The sequence below is a fragment of the Aegilops tauschii genome, chromosome 7 (assembly GCF_002575655.3).
Source record: "Aegilops tauschii subsp. strangulata cultivar AL8/78 chromosome 7, Aet v6.0, whole genome shotgun sequence".
Taxonomy (NCBI): Eukaryota; Viridiplantae; Streptophyta; class Magnoliopsida; order Poales; family Poaceae; genus Aegilops; species Aegilops tauschii.
In genome coordinates this window covers 29,309,428-29,326,961 of record NC_053041.3, presented here as the reverse complement: position 1 = coordinate 29,326,961, position 17,534 = coordinate 29,309,428, and the positions used below count along the sequence as shown (strand labels likewise).

The window sequence follows — 17,534 nt, the reverse complement described above, 5'->3', positions numbered from 1 at the left end:
TGCAATGTGTCAAAAAATATCGTACTAGCACATAATTCATGCCATGCATGAGTTATATTAACACATGTGTGCCCTAACCATGTTCTGCTTTTATGGAAATTCTAAGGCTACGCTTTCTATATGTGCTCTGCCCTATGGGGCCCACCGTCAGTCTTGCTAGTGAGCCCTCTCGGTCAGAATTGTACTACTCCGGATAATTAAGCAGCTTCAGATCCCGGCAGGTCGGCACGCAACGCAGTCCACCACCACCACCCAGCTTGCTCGTCTGTGTCGCCGTCGCTAGTCATGCCGACGGTAAATATCGTGGAGGTCGGCCGCGTGGTGGTGCCACAACCGGAGGACTTGGTAGTCAGGCTATCCGCGCTGGACGCGCCGTGGGTGGCCAACCCGCTAATCCAGCGCGTGCTCCTCTTCGTCGATGACGCCGGCGGCCAGCAGCACCCGCCCTTCGAGTCGCTCGTGGGCTCCCTCCGTGCATCCCTCGCGGCCACGCTCGCGCGGCTCCCCCCGCTCGCCGGGAGGGTCGTCTTCCTACGGTCCACCGGCGATGCCGCCATCGACTGCTCCGGCCCCGAGGGAGGCGGCGGCGTGCGGTTCGTGGTCGCGCAGAGCGACGATGCGGACGCGCGGCGGCTAGCGGGGGACGCGGACCACGACTTGGGCGCGTTCGAGGCGCTCGTCCCGGAGCTCAAGGTGGACGCGCTCCCCGCGGAGGTTCTGGCCGTGCAGGTCACGCGGCTCAAGGGCGGGGTGGCGGTCGGCGTGGCACTGCACCACGCCGTGGTCGACGGCCGGTCGGTGTGGATGTTCCTGCAGGCGTGGGCCGCGGCCTGCCGCAGCGATGATGCTGCCGCTGTGGCTACCGTGACGTTTGACAGCGCGGTGGTCGCCATCCCCGGTGGCGAGGAGCTCGCGAGAAGCACGCTGCGGAAGTACGCGCCCAATCTGCCGCTGGTATGTTCCTCGCCCCTTCCTTCCCTTCCATGTCCGTTAGTATCTGCAGCCGGCGAGCAAGCTAGCTAGCTAGCGGCGGTCAAACTAAGCAGCCCGATTCCCTTTCCTTGGAAAAATAAAATATCCTTCTCTATCTCTGCACCGTGTAGATTTGATTTCCTAATAATTCAGGTCAACCACTGGCCATCGATTTTTGGGTAAGTTTCATGTTTTATTGTTTTTTCTCGTGGAAGTTTGATACCATCGCCCCCTACGTGGCCTCAAGTTGTGCATTTTAGTTCTAGATAAATTTATTTTTATCTATTTACGACAAATAATTTCAGACGGAGGGACTAGTAATCCTCGAAGCTTGAAACATTAAAGCACTAGTTTTGTAGAGCTCAAAATGGCCACTCAGGATAAAACAATAATAGTTAGGAGGTGTTTGGTTTGTGCAATTGTAACGTCATCTGATAACGACGGTAATAGATAGCGCTAAATCTTGTTTGTTTAGATTGCTATGTAATTTGATAACCCCGGTGACAGATCCCGCCCTATTCAAAACTGATACCCGAGAAATCGGGCGCAATCAGAAAACGATACGCCGTTTCTCTCTCCCTCCCGTCCACCCTGTCGTCTTCTCCCCGAACATCCACGCCATCTCTGCCCACCGATCCCCATGGCACGAGCAATTTAATCCCGTAGCCGAGGACGGCGGCGACCTCATCCTCAACCCCGCCTTCGCCGCTGGTTCAAACTGGCGTTGATCTGGAGCTACGCAGCCAGCGACGGTCGGTGCGGCCGCCTGGGTAGCCTCCGGCTTCTCAAAGTACTGGGCCTACCACCTCGCCTTCGCACCAAGCTTCCTCTCGGCCAGACCATCGGCGAGGTGTGCAGGATCCTCCAAGGCGTCAAGATGATTGGGGGAAGGGCGAGAAGGTCATGAGGATGGTACGCCAATGGTCGGGCTGTGCGCTCGGCTCGGGAGGCAGCCAGCAGAAGAAAAGCAAGACCAGGCGCCGCTGTATTAATTAACGTTACAGTCAGTAACCAAACAGTTTTGGTTTTTGATCGATACCGTTTACAGTAACAGTGTCCTTTGATTCCATTTACGTTTGTGTTTCCATTTCTGAACCAAACACCTCCTTAGGTTTTAGCTACCAACGCTTGCATGCAAAGATTAACTGCACGCCCAGGAAACGAGGCGCAGCATACGTGGCCGGTTGCAGGCAACGACTTGCATGCAAACCTCATCGCTACGCATGGGAAGCAAGGTGTGCAGCCTGGGATTTAGGAAAAGGAAAATGCAAGTCATTGGTGCAGCCGTGCAGGCTTTTAGCTCGAGCAGCCTAATTTTTCCGGGCGGGGCTTCATGGTCAGAAGACCTTTTAAATCCGGACGGAGGTACTAGTACTCCCATCGGTCTTTTTTAGTCCGCATATAAGTTTTTGTGGGAAGTCAAAGCATCTCTATTTTGACCAAACTTATAGAAAAAAGTATCAACATTTTTAATGACAAATTAATATTATTGGATTCATGACGAAATGTAGTTTCATGGAATATATATTCGGTATGGTAGATGTTGTTGAATTTATAAAAAAAACCATGGCTAAAAAATTATAGTATAGAAAATTCTTATAGTGCAACATAAAGCAATATGTTTCTTCGTAGGTTTCTAAATAGCATAATCGTCATATCCCCAGTTTCTAAAACAAGTATGAAGCAAACTCAATACTCACACACTCAATTGGATGGACTCAAATCTTTGAATTGAGATAATATTGCAATATAAAATTCTTATATAGGGGAGAAATGTTGATTTGCAACCTTTTCATGCATAATTAGTATTCGAGGTGTTCAAAATTTATTGCTTTTTAATAAATAGGTAGTGAATATAACTAACGGAAATGATAAGCGACATTTGCATGCATATATTAGTAGACGACTTAGCTGAAGGACTAGAGTGGCGTTGTTACAGTCTGGCGTGGTCTCGATGGAACGGAGCTCCTAGGGGATAGGAGTCGATGGTAGACGTGGCTATGGCCCTGACAGCACGAAAATGGGCGACAACACTTGCAATTCATTCTACTAGGCGCCGTCGTGAGATTGGAGACGACTTGGCCAGCCGGGGATTATCCCAGATGAAGCGTCCCGTTCCGTATCGATCTCCCACTGCTGCCTCCTATGTCACCTCATAGTCATGCTAGATGGCCTTAGGGCCACCGAAGGCGAGGCGGACCGACGGTGTGGGCGGGACGCGAAGGAACCCTAAGTTTTCTTTTGAAGAGGGAGGCGACGGCTGCGTCTTGTTGCTTCTAAAATTGATGTTGTTGAACCCATTAAAGAGAAGTTCAACCCAAAGAGATAGATGAGGGAAGTCACTCACAGCCTGATATTGGTGTAACTTAGTAACGCTGGTGTTATTGTAACTTAGTAAAGCTAGAGGCTTGGTCGTGTGCGCATAACCTCGTCACCCATATATTAGCCAAGGCTTGGCGAGAATATAGACATGACCGGACAACGCTAGAGTACCATTTTACTCAAACTCTTCGTACGAGGCCAGATAAAACACCTAGGAGAAGTAGGGTATTACCTCTAGAACATAGGGCCTGAACCTGCATAAAATACATCAATGTGAATCCCCTATATATACCATCCACGCAAGCCTTGCTCCTCAAAATCTTCAAAAATCACGTGTATTGTCACGAAATCCCCTTGCACATGATTTGAGCTAATATAGAACATAATAAATCATATAAAATCAGTATTTGAACAACATCTTCAACTACGGGCTGGCAAGGCATTCTAAAAGCTGTTTCGAAACATATGTTTTTTGGTCTTCTCGGCTTATATCAGCTTCAGTGGTTTCTCAGCTTCTACTAGCTTCACTTGCTTGTCATTTCAACCGCAACTCAAACAAACAGGACCTGAGATAAGCACTAGAATATGCATCCTTAGAGTACTGCTTTCCTTTTATTGCCAATGCTATAAAGTTAACATTCTCGGACACTCCTTGCATTGCAGGCAGCCAACCTGTTCCCTAGCGCCCCAATTAAACTCCCTCGCCGGACGTTCACCGTCACTGCGAAGCACATTCACCAACTGAAGCAATGCATGTCCGGTCAAACGACCTCCGGGAAGCCTGCCACCGCGCCCATGTCATCCAGCTTTGTGGCTATCGCGGCGCTCGCCTGGGCGTCCTTCGTCCGGTCCAAGCACCCGGCCGCCATCGCCGCCTGGCACGACGTCTACGTCTTCTTCTTCATCGACTGTCGCGGGCGGCCTGGCATTGACCCGCCCGTGAGTGAGAACTACTTCGGGACGTGCATCACCGGGTGCCTCGTCAAAGCCATGGCACGTGACCTCCTTGCGGTTGACGGTGTCGCAGCCGCGGCGGCAGCGATTCAGCGGGAGGTTCGACGAGCAGCCGAGGACCCGCTCGGCCTTTGGGACTGGATGGACATTGTTTCATGGGTGCCACTCGACAGGTTGGTGGGCATCAACGGGTCCACACGGTTCAAGGCATACGAGGTGGCCGACTTCGGTTGGGGCGCGCCGAGCAGGACAGAGCTGGTCACAATGAGCGACGGGCGGGTGGTGTTGGTCGCTACCAAGAGCGGCGGAGTGCAGGTGTCCGTGTGTATGCATCCGGATCATAGCACAGCATTCAACTCGCACTTTATTGATTCTCTATGTTGATTCATTTGTACTCCCTCCGTCCGAAAAAACTTATCCTGAGGGACAAGTTTTTTCGGACGGAGGGAGTATGCAGTATCGTCAGCGGCAGCTCGGCACGACGGTACTAAATGTCTATGTCTATGTCCATGTGCTTTACTAGTTTAGTCGGGCATTCTATCTATCTATCTACCTGCTATTTATAGTCATTTAAATTCTTATTTGAATACCCGGTATGTAATTCGAAAATCATCATGATTAATGGCTCTATGTGCTTTACTAGTTTAGTCGGTCATTCTATCTATCTATCTATCTATGTCGTATTAATTTTTGATATTTTTCTGGGTGCTTGTAATGTAAGGGTTGCGTGCATTTTATTGTGAGGTCCAAAGTGAACGCTTGTAGCTTTAATGCTTTGATGCGGCATTTTTACTAGCAAATGGCATATCGAACATTTTCGATGGCAAGTTTAGTGACGCGAGAATGCAACTTTAATTGGCAAGCATGGCAATTTCGTGCTTTAGTTTTTTTTGACAGAAAATTGCCATGTGTGTCAACTAATTTGCTATCCTTGCGTTACTAGAATTACCATAAAAACGTTCGATTTGCCATGTGTCTGTACTTGACGCCAGGTAATTATCATTTCCATTTTATTAATAGTTCTGTGGGTGTGATTCGTTTGTATCTCCCACGTGTTTAATAATACTATGAGTTATGTAATTTGGTTGCACACTTCCCACATGCTTTTTTTTTCCTCGCTAAGTTTGTTTAGCATTGGGCTCAATATATATCCTCGCATATTTCACAAGATGTTTGCACTATCCAATTACCTCTGGTTACTTATCTAAGCATCAGAATGAAAATTTTATCTAGCAACCATCATCTTTATAGCTAGGTACCTCTACAGCACATTTGTTATCATGGTGCCAATTGAGGCATTAGCGGAAACTGGCCAGCTCTTATATTTCGTCTGAGCTAGTGATGTCTATGTTTGAAGGGTTCAGACTTTCAAAGAAAAAAGATGATGCTAAATGTTTGCATGATCATAATCTAACAATGTGCGGGTAGTAGCATGCACCTGGGTCGCCTAGCCTAGAGGCACCATGCTGACCTATGGAGTGCCACTCATCCTTGATGAGCTTCGGATGGCTCCTCTCTCACCAAAGTCATGTGTTCATCATAGTCCTTCCAACAATTTCTTATTTGTTGTGATTTCAATTGAGATATTCGAGGAAACAGACCCGGGCTCGCGATTTGTATTGTTGAATGGTTAAAAACTTTGGAAAGCATCGGCATTAACTCATTTATTTTGTTTAGGCATGGTTCTTAAAAGGTGCAATTCTAGTGTTTTCTTCTTCTCCATAATGTAAGTTGCATTGACATATGCTCCAACCGGCGAGCGGTTGCGACGGCGAGGCGGGCGGTGCTTCTCGGCCGCGCATCAACGGCGGGCCCGACTGTCTCGTTGCCCTTCTTTTTGTGCGGGAAGTGAAGGATGATAGGGAAAGAAAAAAGAGAAGAGGAGCTGAGATCTGACGGTCCAGGCACAATATCTATGCTCCTGATTGTTCCAGGATAATATCTACATTTTTCTTAGGGTGTAGGAAGTAGTCCTGGACTCTTGATGGTGTTGAAATGCCATGCCAAATTGTTGTAGTTTCTGAAAGGTCACTTTCTTCTGGTACAGTACCTACATTCAGAAAAATCACAGTCCACTCACCACGCCAACAATTTGGATGTGCCCATCCTATCAGGAGAGGTTCCTTGTACAACTTCCCAACCACATAGTCAATCATCAAGACTGAAGACTGTGACTCGCTGCTCAAAGTACTCCCAAGGTACAGGAGCTGGTTACTGAGTGCCTGTTTTCAACACACTCCGGTCTTCTTCACCAGCAAACTGAGAGAAGATGATGCTAAGGAATGGCGCAGCTTGCTGGGGTGGACGCGTATGGGCTCATCACGATGATCGTTGAGGCTGCAAGGACAGTTAGAAGGAACCGGGAAACCTGCCAGCTGCTGGCACGGCGTGTGAAGATGATTGGAGACCTTCTCCAACAGCTCGAGAGCACGCAGCTGATGCAGCATCTGGACACGAGGAACCCCGTCGAGCAGCTGGAGACAGTCCGGCATACGTACATGCTCATCAGATCCTGTCAGGACGGCAGCTACCTGTACAGTTGCTTTATGGGAGGTAAGCAAGCTGACCAGCTCCATCAGGTGCAGAATGAGATCACCTTCTACCTCCAGCTCCCTTCCCCCTCGTTGGCTTCGTCGATACCAGTCGGACCTGGTCACTGCTTCTGCACAGAGCTCACCCTCTCGGTACAGAGGTACATATATTCATCTCACTTTTCTAGATGTGAATGGTACAGCTATCATGTGCATGAGTTTGCCAGCTCAGATTTAGTTAGTTATAGATGGTGCTTTTCTAAATCTCTCATGTGAGCAGTACGGTAGGCAGGTTCAGTTATCACTCTTGTCTGATTGTGTTAATAACAAAAGACTGGCCGGCCTATTATGAACACTCTCAGATCAAATATAATCTTAAAGAACTCACTTGTCAAGATCATGCAGCTTCTGAACTCTGCACAGATGCTAGGCCAATGTGGTTTGTCGGGTTGTAGCCTCCCTACATGTCGATAGAAATTTCCACCTATTATGCTTCATAGTAAATATTGATTTGTTGCTAGAATATTGCTCATTATTTCCACAATGTTTATTCAAGAGAAAATTACGTTGAAAGGATCTTATTTCCATTTCTGTTTTTTTTTTCTTTTGCATCTCAAAGGGTACGATGGATGAATTACATGCAGTCCATCCTTCGGAACATAACAATAGGTATGGTATCTCAACAGTACCTTGTTTTATGCTGAATTCTGTCACATTCATGGATTCCCCATTGTTGTGCATTCAAACCATTGTGGACCTGCTTCAGTTTCCAGCTCTTTTAGTTAAGTTATAGAATGAAGGATGCACAAACAATTTCTTATCGCACAATGAAGTTGAACTTGTTGAGCATCACACCTTTTCAAATTATAACCATGATCGGAATTGTAATTGTTCTATATCAACTAGTGCACGAACTTTGCAGATTATTGAGACTCTGCTTTACCACGTAATCACCAGGCTCCTACCTAGTTGTTTGCTACTTCAGTAGGCATTAAGCAAGACTTCTACCTCGTGTGTCCCACCCATAAATACAAATGAAAAATCATTAAATTTTAAAACCTAAATCTTGATTTCCTTTACTCATGTTGTAACATACCACTTTTCGAACCCTTGTCTTGTTTTTGTTGTTGTCTAAGCTAGGAGTTTTTTTTCCACATGAGATAAAATAAATATTTGTGCAATTTATTTTATCTTTTGCATTTTAGTCTCTTGGGTCAAGTTCATTGAAGGTGCACTAGTATTCGAGTTAGGGGACACTTGGACTCCTATCCACCTTCTACTCGAAATCCAGCCCACTTGGCAATCTTTTCTTCTAAACCGGCGACCCAAACTCACTTTGGACTTTAACCGGGCTCAAGCCCAATGACCCAAGGCTAACTTAATATCTCTATCTCTGCGCCGACATGTTTTCTTGGCTCAAGAAGGTTCCTTTGGGCGACCAAATACAACCAACTTTTGTCAAACTCGGATTTCAGCCTGGTCTTCGAATACAAGAAAGAAACATGATCTCTATCCAAATCTAGTTGACCTAGGGCAGCCCCAACCGACCTAGGGCCCTTATAAATACTTCTCCTACACCCCAAGGCTCAAATTTCACGAAACCATACCTCACGAGCTGCCACAAAGTTGATCTCGCGGAATCCGCGAGACAGCAAGAATCTGTCCCGTAATCCATATAGTACCGGCGACTCGAGCATCCTCTTGAAGATCCAACGGTGAAATTGCTGCGCCTTTGTGTCTATTCCAAGCTCGTAAAATTTGAGATCGATCCAATGGTGCAATGTCCCTTGATACCAATCTACGGAGACCCTGTTCAGGCAAGCTTCTCTACGATTTCAAACCTTCGGTTTGTAATCTGCTGTTACTCCTTTGTTTCACGTTTTATAGCACCATGAAACCTCTCTGATCTGACTTGTAGGACGTCATCAGCTTCTCCCTAAAATTTCTATCAAATCCATGCAGCCAATCTTCGTCACTGAGGTCATCTCCGAGCTATTGTTTCCGACGAGCAAATTAGTACAGATTCTCACCGGTTTTGCGAGCAGTGCAGCTATCAACTCGGTATGCCAAAGATCTTTTGTCATAATCTAGCCCTAGATGTCTACTTCCCTCTACGGTTTGGTCACACCGATCGCATCTTTAGAGCTTGTTCTGAAGAAATTGTTTCCTGTTCTGATTAGTTTATACAAATCATAGGATACTTTAATTTTCCACGTTAGGGTTTGTACTTTGTATTTAATTCGACCACCACCATCGATATACCTGTTGTTGATCTCCTAATCATGTGCATGCATGAAAATAGATTGCTTCATCTTCAAACTATGTTTTATTTGAAGCACATATAGATTAGTTTCACTAGTCATCAACCCGTGCATCTGCACGGGCTAGAAGTATATATAGAATTACACTTCATAAATGTTCATAATATTTTTTCCTACTTGCATTCTTGGTTGGCTGGAAAATACGTACGAAAAAAAGGTGTCCTCAAAATTGTTAATATCATGTAATTAATAGTGATCATCATATGTAGCAAATATGAATAAGATTCCATCAATCCTCCATAATATGGTGATAATCCATAATAAGGTGATAAACTGCATGCAGCACATTTTTTTGAAGTATATTGTGTTCTTTAATTGTTGTGATGTGGTTATCCGTAATCGTCTGTGGAAAATTAACAATGAAATTACGGAAAAGTGGTTCAAACTAATATGAAAGTGAATTAATGCAGATGAGGAAAATGGCAGCATGATACTCCACCACAATGTTAATCGAGGATTAGTTATGTTGTATTTCCTAATAGCTCGAATGTTTATACTGATCTAGTAAGCTTGTCCGTGTGGAATCACACATGTATAGAGAAATATAGTAGAGGCGGTGTGGTAAAACTCACCAATGGTCTATGTTTATTGGGTATGTCTATGGCACATGTAGATGTGTCATAGTTATTACACATCTAAGTGACTCCATCGAATATAAAAAGTCAACGTAAAAAAATAACCACACGAATATATGCGTAAAATAAATGACATAGGACATATATTCCAATACTTAAGGCGCCTCTAGATGTGAGTAAAACCGATATTTATATGATAAACTTGATTAGTGGCATGAAAAAGTTAGATGCGAGCTAGGATGCTAAAGTTGTACTTGTATTCGAACACAACCATAAATGAAATGCCAGCTCATGAAGGTCAACCACCAACAACCAATTATATTACGTGGTAAAAGCTTTAGCCATCACGATTTACAAAACTTTTCTCTTGTTTTAGTAGACAGAGCCCGTACGGATGAAGAATCAACCATATATGTATTTCCATAAGTACCTAACTTACAAAAGAGAACTATTACTAAATTTACAATAAGTCAAAAGCTCCAACACGAACGTGCGACGTTGTATTAGTGACATTAAGATATACATCGAAGGATTATTAATAAATTCAGTTAACAACAGATACTACATACAAGATACAAAACGCAAGTGGTGGTTACTAAATTTACTTGCGTTTTGTATCTTGTATGTAGTATCTGTCGAAACCGAGAGTATGTATGTGTAGTATGTAGTATATAACAATGATTAGGTAGTATATATACTAATTTTTAGGTAGTATGTACCTTTTTTGAGTATGCTCTTTTTTACGTACAAATTTGTATGTATTTCACAAATATAACAAAAACTATGGGCTCATATGCAATTTTTTCATGTAACTTGCTTTGGAATAGCTTAGATATAGTATATGAACATATTTAAAATAATAAAATAGTATATATAGTACCATATGGTAGTATATGAGACATGTGGGGTAACTACCACCAGGTGGTAGGATGGATTTTCCCTATATATATATAGAAGATTGTATTGTATAACTGCAATGTCGAATTAACAAATTAATAGAAATCTATAATTCTAGAAGCAAAACAAATCAACATTAGATCTGAGGCTTTGACATGTAGTACTTCCTTTTTCCTAGGTAGAGATGACATGAAGACTCAGCTATTCCCAAGTACATCAAAGGAAACAATTATATATCTAAATAAATTAGTAAAAAGCATTTATGATGGTTACAATAAAATAAATTACCACGGGAGGTATAAGTATAGTATTTTTTTATATTTACATAGTACAGCGATTCTTAATTAAGGCTCAAGCACTTCAAGTACCTGACTTGACTGAAAAAGATTATTGGCCCACGTTATTATATATAAAGCACCACACAAATCTTCTGAAGCGGATTGCCACCCAGTCGGTAGATCAGATCGTCTGTTTGCTCCAAGAATCTTCTCCTTCTCACGAGACTACTGGGCATGGAGATCGGGCAAGATTCCTTTTGCTTCCATTGTCAAGATGGCTGGAGGAGGAAGAGATGCTAGCAACCGTGGAGGGAGATATGGCTCGGGGAGGGGCCGCAACGGTCGTCCTCCTGCTCCTACTCCGACGGGGCAGGATGGGACCGCTCCGCCACCTCTGGTTCCTCAGGTACCTCAAGCTATGCCGCCCTATCTGTCAATATACGCAAGTCCCCACTGTTTCCAGTTTGTTCTGCTCAAGCTATGATGCAGGCAGGGGGCAGATGTATAGCTGTCAAGGGGGCTGGAATCCTCAGATGCAGCAGATGCCACAATGGGCGAACCAGCAGCAGTTCCTTTTCCAGTATTTTCCTCCTACTCAGGTTTTCCCTCAGCATTTCAGTCCTCAGAGCAGCAGGTCCAGTTGGGAGGAAGTGGATCATCTATTGGTGGAACCGTGCAGAGCAGTCAGCCAGAATCCAGCAAAAACAAGAAGAAAAAGAACCAAAGGAACAAGCAGACAGCTGCTACTACTGCTAGTGATGAATCCTCCTCCTTTAATGTGGATCCGAAGTTCATTGGGGCGATTTGCTACAACTGTGGTCTCCCAGGTCACTTTGTGGGCATGTGCCCCACCCCAAAGGTATGTTTCATCTGCAAGACCCCTGGCCACCACATGGATACATGTCCTACCTGGTACAAACCCCACCCTGCTGCCATGTACTGGGGGAGTGCCAATAATGGATTGGGATTTTTTCATATTGAAACTGGTGGCAAGGAAGATTGCGAGTGGCTGAACTTTGGGAATGTTGGACTAGTCTTAATTGAAAAAGGAGAGATTTCTGAGAAAGAGCTGGGGCTTTGTTTCTCTGATATGTGGAAAACTAACTGGCCCTGGCAGATCAGAAGATACGATGAGAAAAAATTTATTGTCAAGTTTCCCCCAAACAAGAAGATCAAGGATTTGGTAGAATACCCATCCATTAACTTGAAGAAAGAAGGAGTGACTATATCTTTTAATGACTGGAATGGAGAAATGCCAGCCTATGACACTCTGGAGGAAACTTGGATTGTGATCGAAGGACTGCCTCCCAAGTGGATATCCTGGAACATTATCTCTCAACTATCTACTATGCTTGGTGTCCTTGTTGATGTGGATTGGCACACTATATTTAGGAGCTTTTATGAGAAGGTGAGGATCCAGGTAGCTGTGAGAGACTCTACTAAGATTCCCAGAGACAGAATGGTGGAGATACATCATGAGCTGTATTTGCCGCAGTTTACTGTGGAGTCTGAGGTTGTTAGTGGACATGAGTTAGATAATCCTCCAGGTCCTGATGACAACAATCCCTCTCAGAACAAGCATACCAAAGAAGAGTTTGATTCCAGTGGTGATGACTTACTAGGAGAAGATATGGATACTGGAAATAGCAACTCCAATACCAAAACAAACATCAAACTACTGGGTCCAATGGAGCCAGGACTATGCAAAAGTGCTCTACTCCTGCTCCCAGAGCCAATGAAGAAAATTTGGTCTCCTCCAAGGTTCTGGGTGCACCTATGACCAAAATCTACCTTGTGGCGGTGAAGAAGAGACACTATGATACATTGGGCACCCCTCTCCTTGATCAATTTGAAGCTGCTGCTGACAAGCCTGTTTCCCAGAAGTGCACTAATACTCATCAGGTGTGGGGCCCTGTAGTGGCCTCCAGGGTTAGCACCAAGAACAAAAAAGATAGCAGGCCAGCTCTTCAAAAAGCTCAGGAGTTAAAGCAAATTAAAAACCTGGAAAAACCTACAATTAGAAAAGGTACCCATAACTCTTTTGCTTGCTTAGATGATTCTCTCTTAAATAATCTGCAGAATGCTCAGGTATTAACTTGGGTGCTAGTAGGGATAATATCAAAGATAACATTTGCACTATTAAGCAAATTGAGTTAGATACACTTGCAAAATTTAATTCTGAAAATCCGGATGTATTTTTACCTACTAGTATTGATATTACTGGTCGGGAATTTAATGATTCTGCTGTCAGTCCTGGGATTAATGTTGGGCCAGAGGAGGGGACACATATTAATGTGCTCGCTGAATCAGACTCCCCCTGGATTGAGGTTAATAGGAAAACTAACTCCTGTAGAGGGAGGAGGAAAATTGATTTTATTATTAAATGATAGGTATTTTTTGGAACATTAGAGGGCTGAATGGCCTCATTAAAGTTGACAAATTGAAAGAGCTCATTAGAGGCAATAGTCCTGATTTTATTTGTATTTCTGAGACCAAGAAAGAAGAATTTATTCTTCTACAACTTGAAGCATTTGATCCCAGATCTGATTTCCAATGGAAATGGCTCCCTGCAATTAACACTGCAGGAGGGATTTTAATTGGATGTAAGGTAGATCTATTTGACTTAGTCCAATGTGATTTACATAATTTCAGTATTTCTTGCTTACTTAAAAATAAACAGGATTCCTCTATTTGGAGGCATATTTCTGTTTATGGTTCTGCCTATGACCAGTTCAAAATGGATTTCATTAATGAACTCCACAGCTTGCTAACTGGCTGGATAGAGCCCACCCTGGTGGGTGGTGATTTCAATTTAATTAGAGAGGCTGGTGATAAAAACACTGGTGTTATTAATCAACACTGGGCTAACCTCTTTAATGACTGGATAATTAGATTTGGCTTATTAGAGCTCAAGATCAATGGGAGGAAGTACACTTGGGGCAATAACCTGGATAATTTAGTGATGGCTACTATAGATAGAGTTTTCATGACCACAGATTGGCCCTCTGCTTCCCCTGGGGTGCACCTGCCTAGATTAGGGAGCGATCACACACCTTTGGTAGTTAATACATGTGCTTTCCCCATTCCCAAGAACAAGCATTTCATATTTGAAAAATGGTGCTTGGAAGTAGATGGGTTTAGAGAAGTTGTAATTAAAGCTTGGACTGCTAAATGCCCTTTTAAAAAGGCAATAGATGTCTGGCAGTTCAAGATAAGAAATTCCAGAAAAGCCATTAAAGGGTGGATGGCCAACTATGAGGCAAAGCAAAATAGGAACAAACAAGCCTTGGTGGCTGAGTATAACTGTCTGGATATTTTTTCTGAATCCAATCCTCCTTCTCCTAACACTAACAGAAGAATTAAAAAAATTGCAGGGGACCTGGAAGAAATCTGGAGGAAAGAAGAAATCAAGGCCAGACAAAGATCCAGGGAGAGAGACATACTAGAAGGAGACTTAAATGCTGGCTACTTTAAAGCTGTAGCTAATCAAAAGAGGAGAAAGAAGCAGATCATGGCGCTTGAAGGAAATGCAGGTACTGTAACCGACCCTGAAGGTATCATGAATATTGCTGTGAATTACTACAAAAATTTATTTGGTTTTCAAGACAAAATTAACATCAACCTGAAAGATGACTTTTGGGAAGATGGAGAGAAGGTTACTGATGCACATAATCGCATCTTAGACACCCCCTTCTCTAAGAAGGAAATCAAGGATGCTGTATTTGGCTCATATGCTGAAGGAGCTCCTGGTCCAGATGGATTTCCTTTTTTATTTTATCAGCAATTTTGGGACCTTATTAAAGGTGACCTGTTTGTTCTGTTTCATAATTGGGAGAGAGGTGATCTAGACCTATTTAGACTTAACTTTTCCCTACTTACTTTAGTTCCCAAAGAGGCTGATGCCACTAGAATGGAGAAATTTAGGCCGCTTGCTATGATTAATTGTAGCTTTAAAATCTTTGCTAAATGTGCCACTAATAAGTTTGGCCCTATCTGCAAAGACTTAATCTCTTTGAACCAGACAACCTTTATAAAAGGCAGATTTATTGCTGAGAGCACTATCACAGCTCATGAAATTATTCATTTTGTACACTCCAGTAAGAAATCTGGTTTTGTGTTTAAGTTAGATTATGAAAAAGTTTATGACATGATCAACAGAGAGTTTCTGATGGACATGATGCATAAGAGAGGTTTTAGCACAAAATGGATGAAGAAAGTTGAATCCCTTTTATATAAAGGCTCTGTTGGAGTAAATATTAATAATAGCAACAGTGATTTCTTTGTTGCTGGTAAAGTGGTTAGACAAGGGGACCCATATTCCCCTCTGCTTTTCAATTTAGTAGCTGATGTTTTCACTAGAATCATTGTTAAAGCCTCAAGGAATAATATTCTTGAAGGATTATTCCCTAGTTCCAATCCAGCTGGCATCATAAGTATGCAATATGATGATGACACTTTACTTTTTATGAGTAATAACACATCTCATGCCAGAAACTTAAAATGGTTGCTTTCCTGCTTTGAGCAATTATCTGGTATGAGAATTAATTTTCACAAATGTGACCTGGTACCCATTAATATAAATGGAGATGATGCTAATATATTTGCTCAAATCCTTGGTTGCAAATTAAGTGAGTTCCCTATTAAATATTTAGGTGCTCCCCTCCATCACAGAAAACTAAAAAAATGTGAGCTCCAGCCTACTGTTGATAAAATTATCAAAAGAGGAGCTGGGTGGAGAGGGAGATTACTGTCTTCTGGCAAGAGACTCACATTAGTGAAGACCTGTCTATCCACTATTCTTGGCTACCTTATGGGGATTATTAAATTCCCAAAATGGGCCATAAAGCTAATTAATTCTCAACTAGCTCACTGTTTTTGGGATGATTATGAGGGGCATCATAAATATCACCTTGCTGCCTGGGGGAATGTGACCCTACAAAAGCAACATGGGGGCCTAGGTATCCCTAATATTGCTGACATGAATCTCTGCCTCTTAGCTTCCTGGATTAAGAGATATTTCCTGGATGAGGGCAAGATTTGGAAGCAAATTATTGATGCCAAATATAGAACTCGTAGCCCTAACATTTTTACCTGCCCTAGTAATGGTGCATCCCCCTTCTGGAAAGGGATTCTTTGGGCTGCTAAAGCCACTAGAATGGGATATTCCTGGATAGTTGGGAATGGCAATAGTGTTAGATTCTGGGAAGAACAGTGGATTGGGCATACCACCCTTGCTACCCAATATTGGGACCTGTACACTGTTGCCAATGATCATAATATTTCCATCAGTGAAGTTTGGGATGGCACTAATCTTAAAATTACATTTAGGAGGTGTTTTGACCAAAAAATGTTAGCCGATTGGAATGATCTGTTCAGTCGCATTAATAATGTTAATCTGGAGGATAGGAAAGATACCATTCTCTGGAATTATGAAGCTAAGGGTGTCTACACTGTTAAATCTTTCTACAACATTGTTAATTTTAGGGGGGTTTGCCCGGGTAACCTGCCAGTTATTTGGAAAATCAATGTCCCCCTGAGGATTTAGTTTTTCCTCTGGCTTATGGCCAAAAACAAATTATTAACGAGAGATAATCTACAAAAAAGACAACATGTAGAGGATACTACTTGTCTTTTCTGTGGTGAATCTGAATCTATTGAACATTTATTTTTTGGCTGTGTCGTTGCGATAGAACTATGGAGAGTGATTTTTGATATATCCAATAAGCACGCTGGAATGTCCGTTGATGACATGCTAGCCTGGTGGTTTAATAACAAAAATCACCCAACGGACTGTTTACTACATTCTGTTGTCCTTTGGACTCTGTGGAAATATCGTAATGACATATGTTTCAATCATGTCCCCTGGCTTGGGTTGCAGGTTCTGTGGAGGAAAACTGCTTCTATGTTAGGCAGTTGGATGGTTCGATGCTCTGGCCCTATCAAAGAAAGGGTGATGCACTTGGTGAGAAAGCTGGAGCAGGAAGCGCGAGCCCCCCCCCCCCCCCCCCTCCTGATGTGGCCAGACCCTGGCTAGGCCTTCTGCAGTGCTCGGGGGTGCTGCACGAACCGTGACACTGACTGAGTTCTGGGGTGGTCCATCGAGTTATCGTCGCGGCTCCCGTTTCCCTTCCTCTGCCGGTTGGTAGTACCTCTGACACTAGCTTTTTTTCTTTTTTAGTAGTTAAGTATTTGGCGTTCTGCCTTTTGAGGCTTGGACAACTCTATTTGCTGGGGCAGCGTGTGTGCTGTATATCCCCCCTGCGTGCTTGTAACAGAGATGTTAGATATTCTGGGGTTTCATTTGGTAATGCAAATGGAGCCGGGGCGAGAGCCCTTTTCCTCTAAAAAAATAAAGCACCACACCAAGCAACATTCAATTTGAAAGTACCTCACTTGTCCCTAAGCATTGTGGGTTGACCTAAAAGAAACAGAAAAACTACAACATGTGGACTGTAGCATACACTAATGCTTGCAATACAAAAAATTATACATATTTGTCATAATAGCATGCAAATTCCTGTGTCGATGCACAGTTTTGATGATTTTCCCTAGAAAGAGAAAATCAAGAATTACAATGGAGTTGTTCCAGGATAAAAAATAATAATTAAGCAGTGAATTACCTATTGATGCTTGGGGTCAAACTCAATTGGTCGAATTTGATATGGTAGTTAGTTATCATTTTTT

General features: G+C 43.3%; 1 protein-coding gene across 1 annotated transcript; it reads left to right on the top strand.

Annotated features, from left to right (window-relative positions):
- Window positions 1-213: 213 nt before the first annotated feature.
- LOC109732475 (malonyl-CoA:anthocyanidin 5-O-glucoside-6''-O-malonyltransferase) lies at window positions 214-4,918 on the top strand. The gene is made up of 2 exons (XM_040395503.3): window positions 214-954; window positions 3,958-4,918. The coding sequence occupies exons 1-2, from the start codon at window positions 286-288 to the stop codon at window positions 4,630-4,632; spliced, it is 1,344 nt and encodes a 447-aa protein (XP_040251437.2). The 5' UTR covers window positions 214-285; the 3' UTR covers window positions 4,633-4,918.
- Window positions 4,919-17,534: the final 12,616 nt, after the last annotated feature.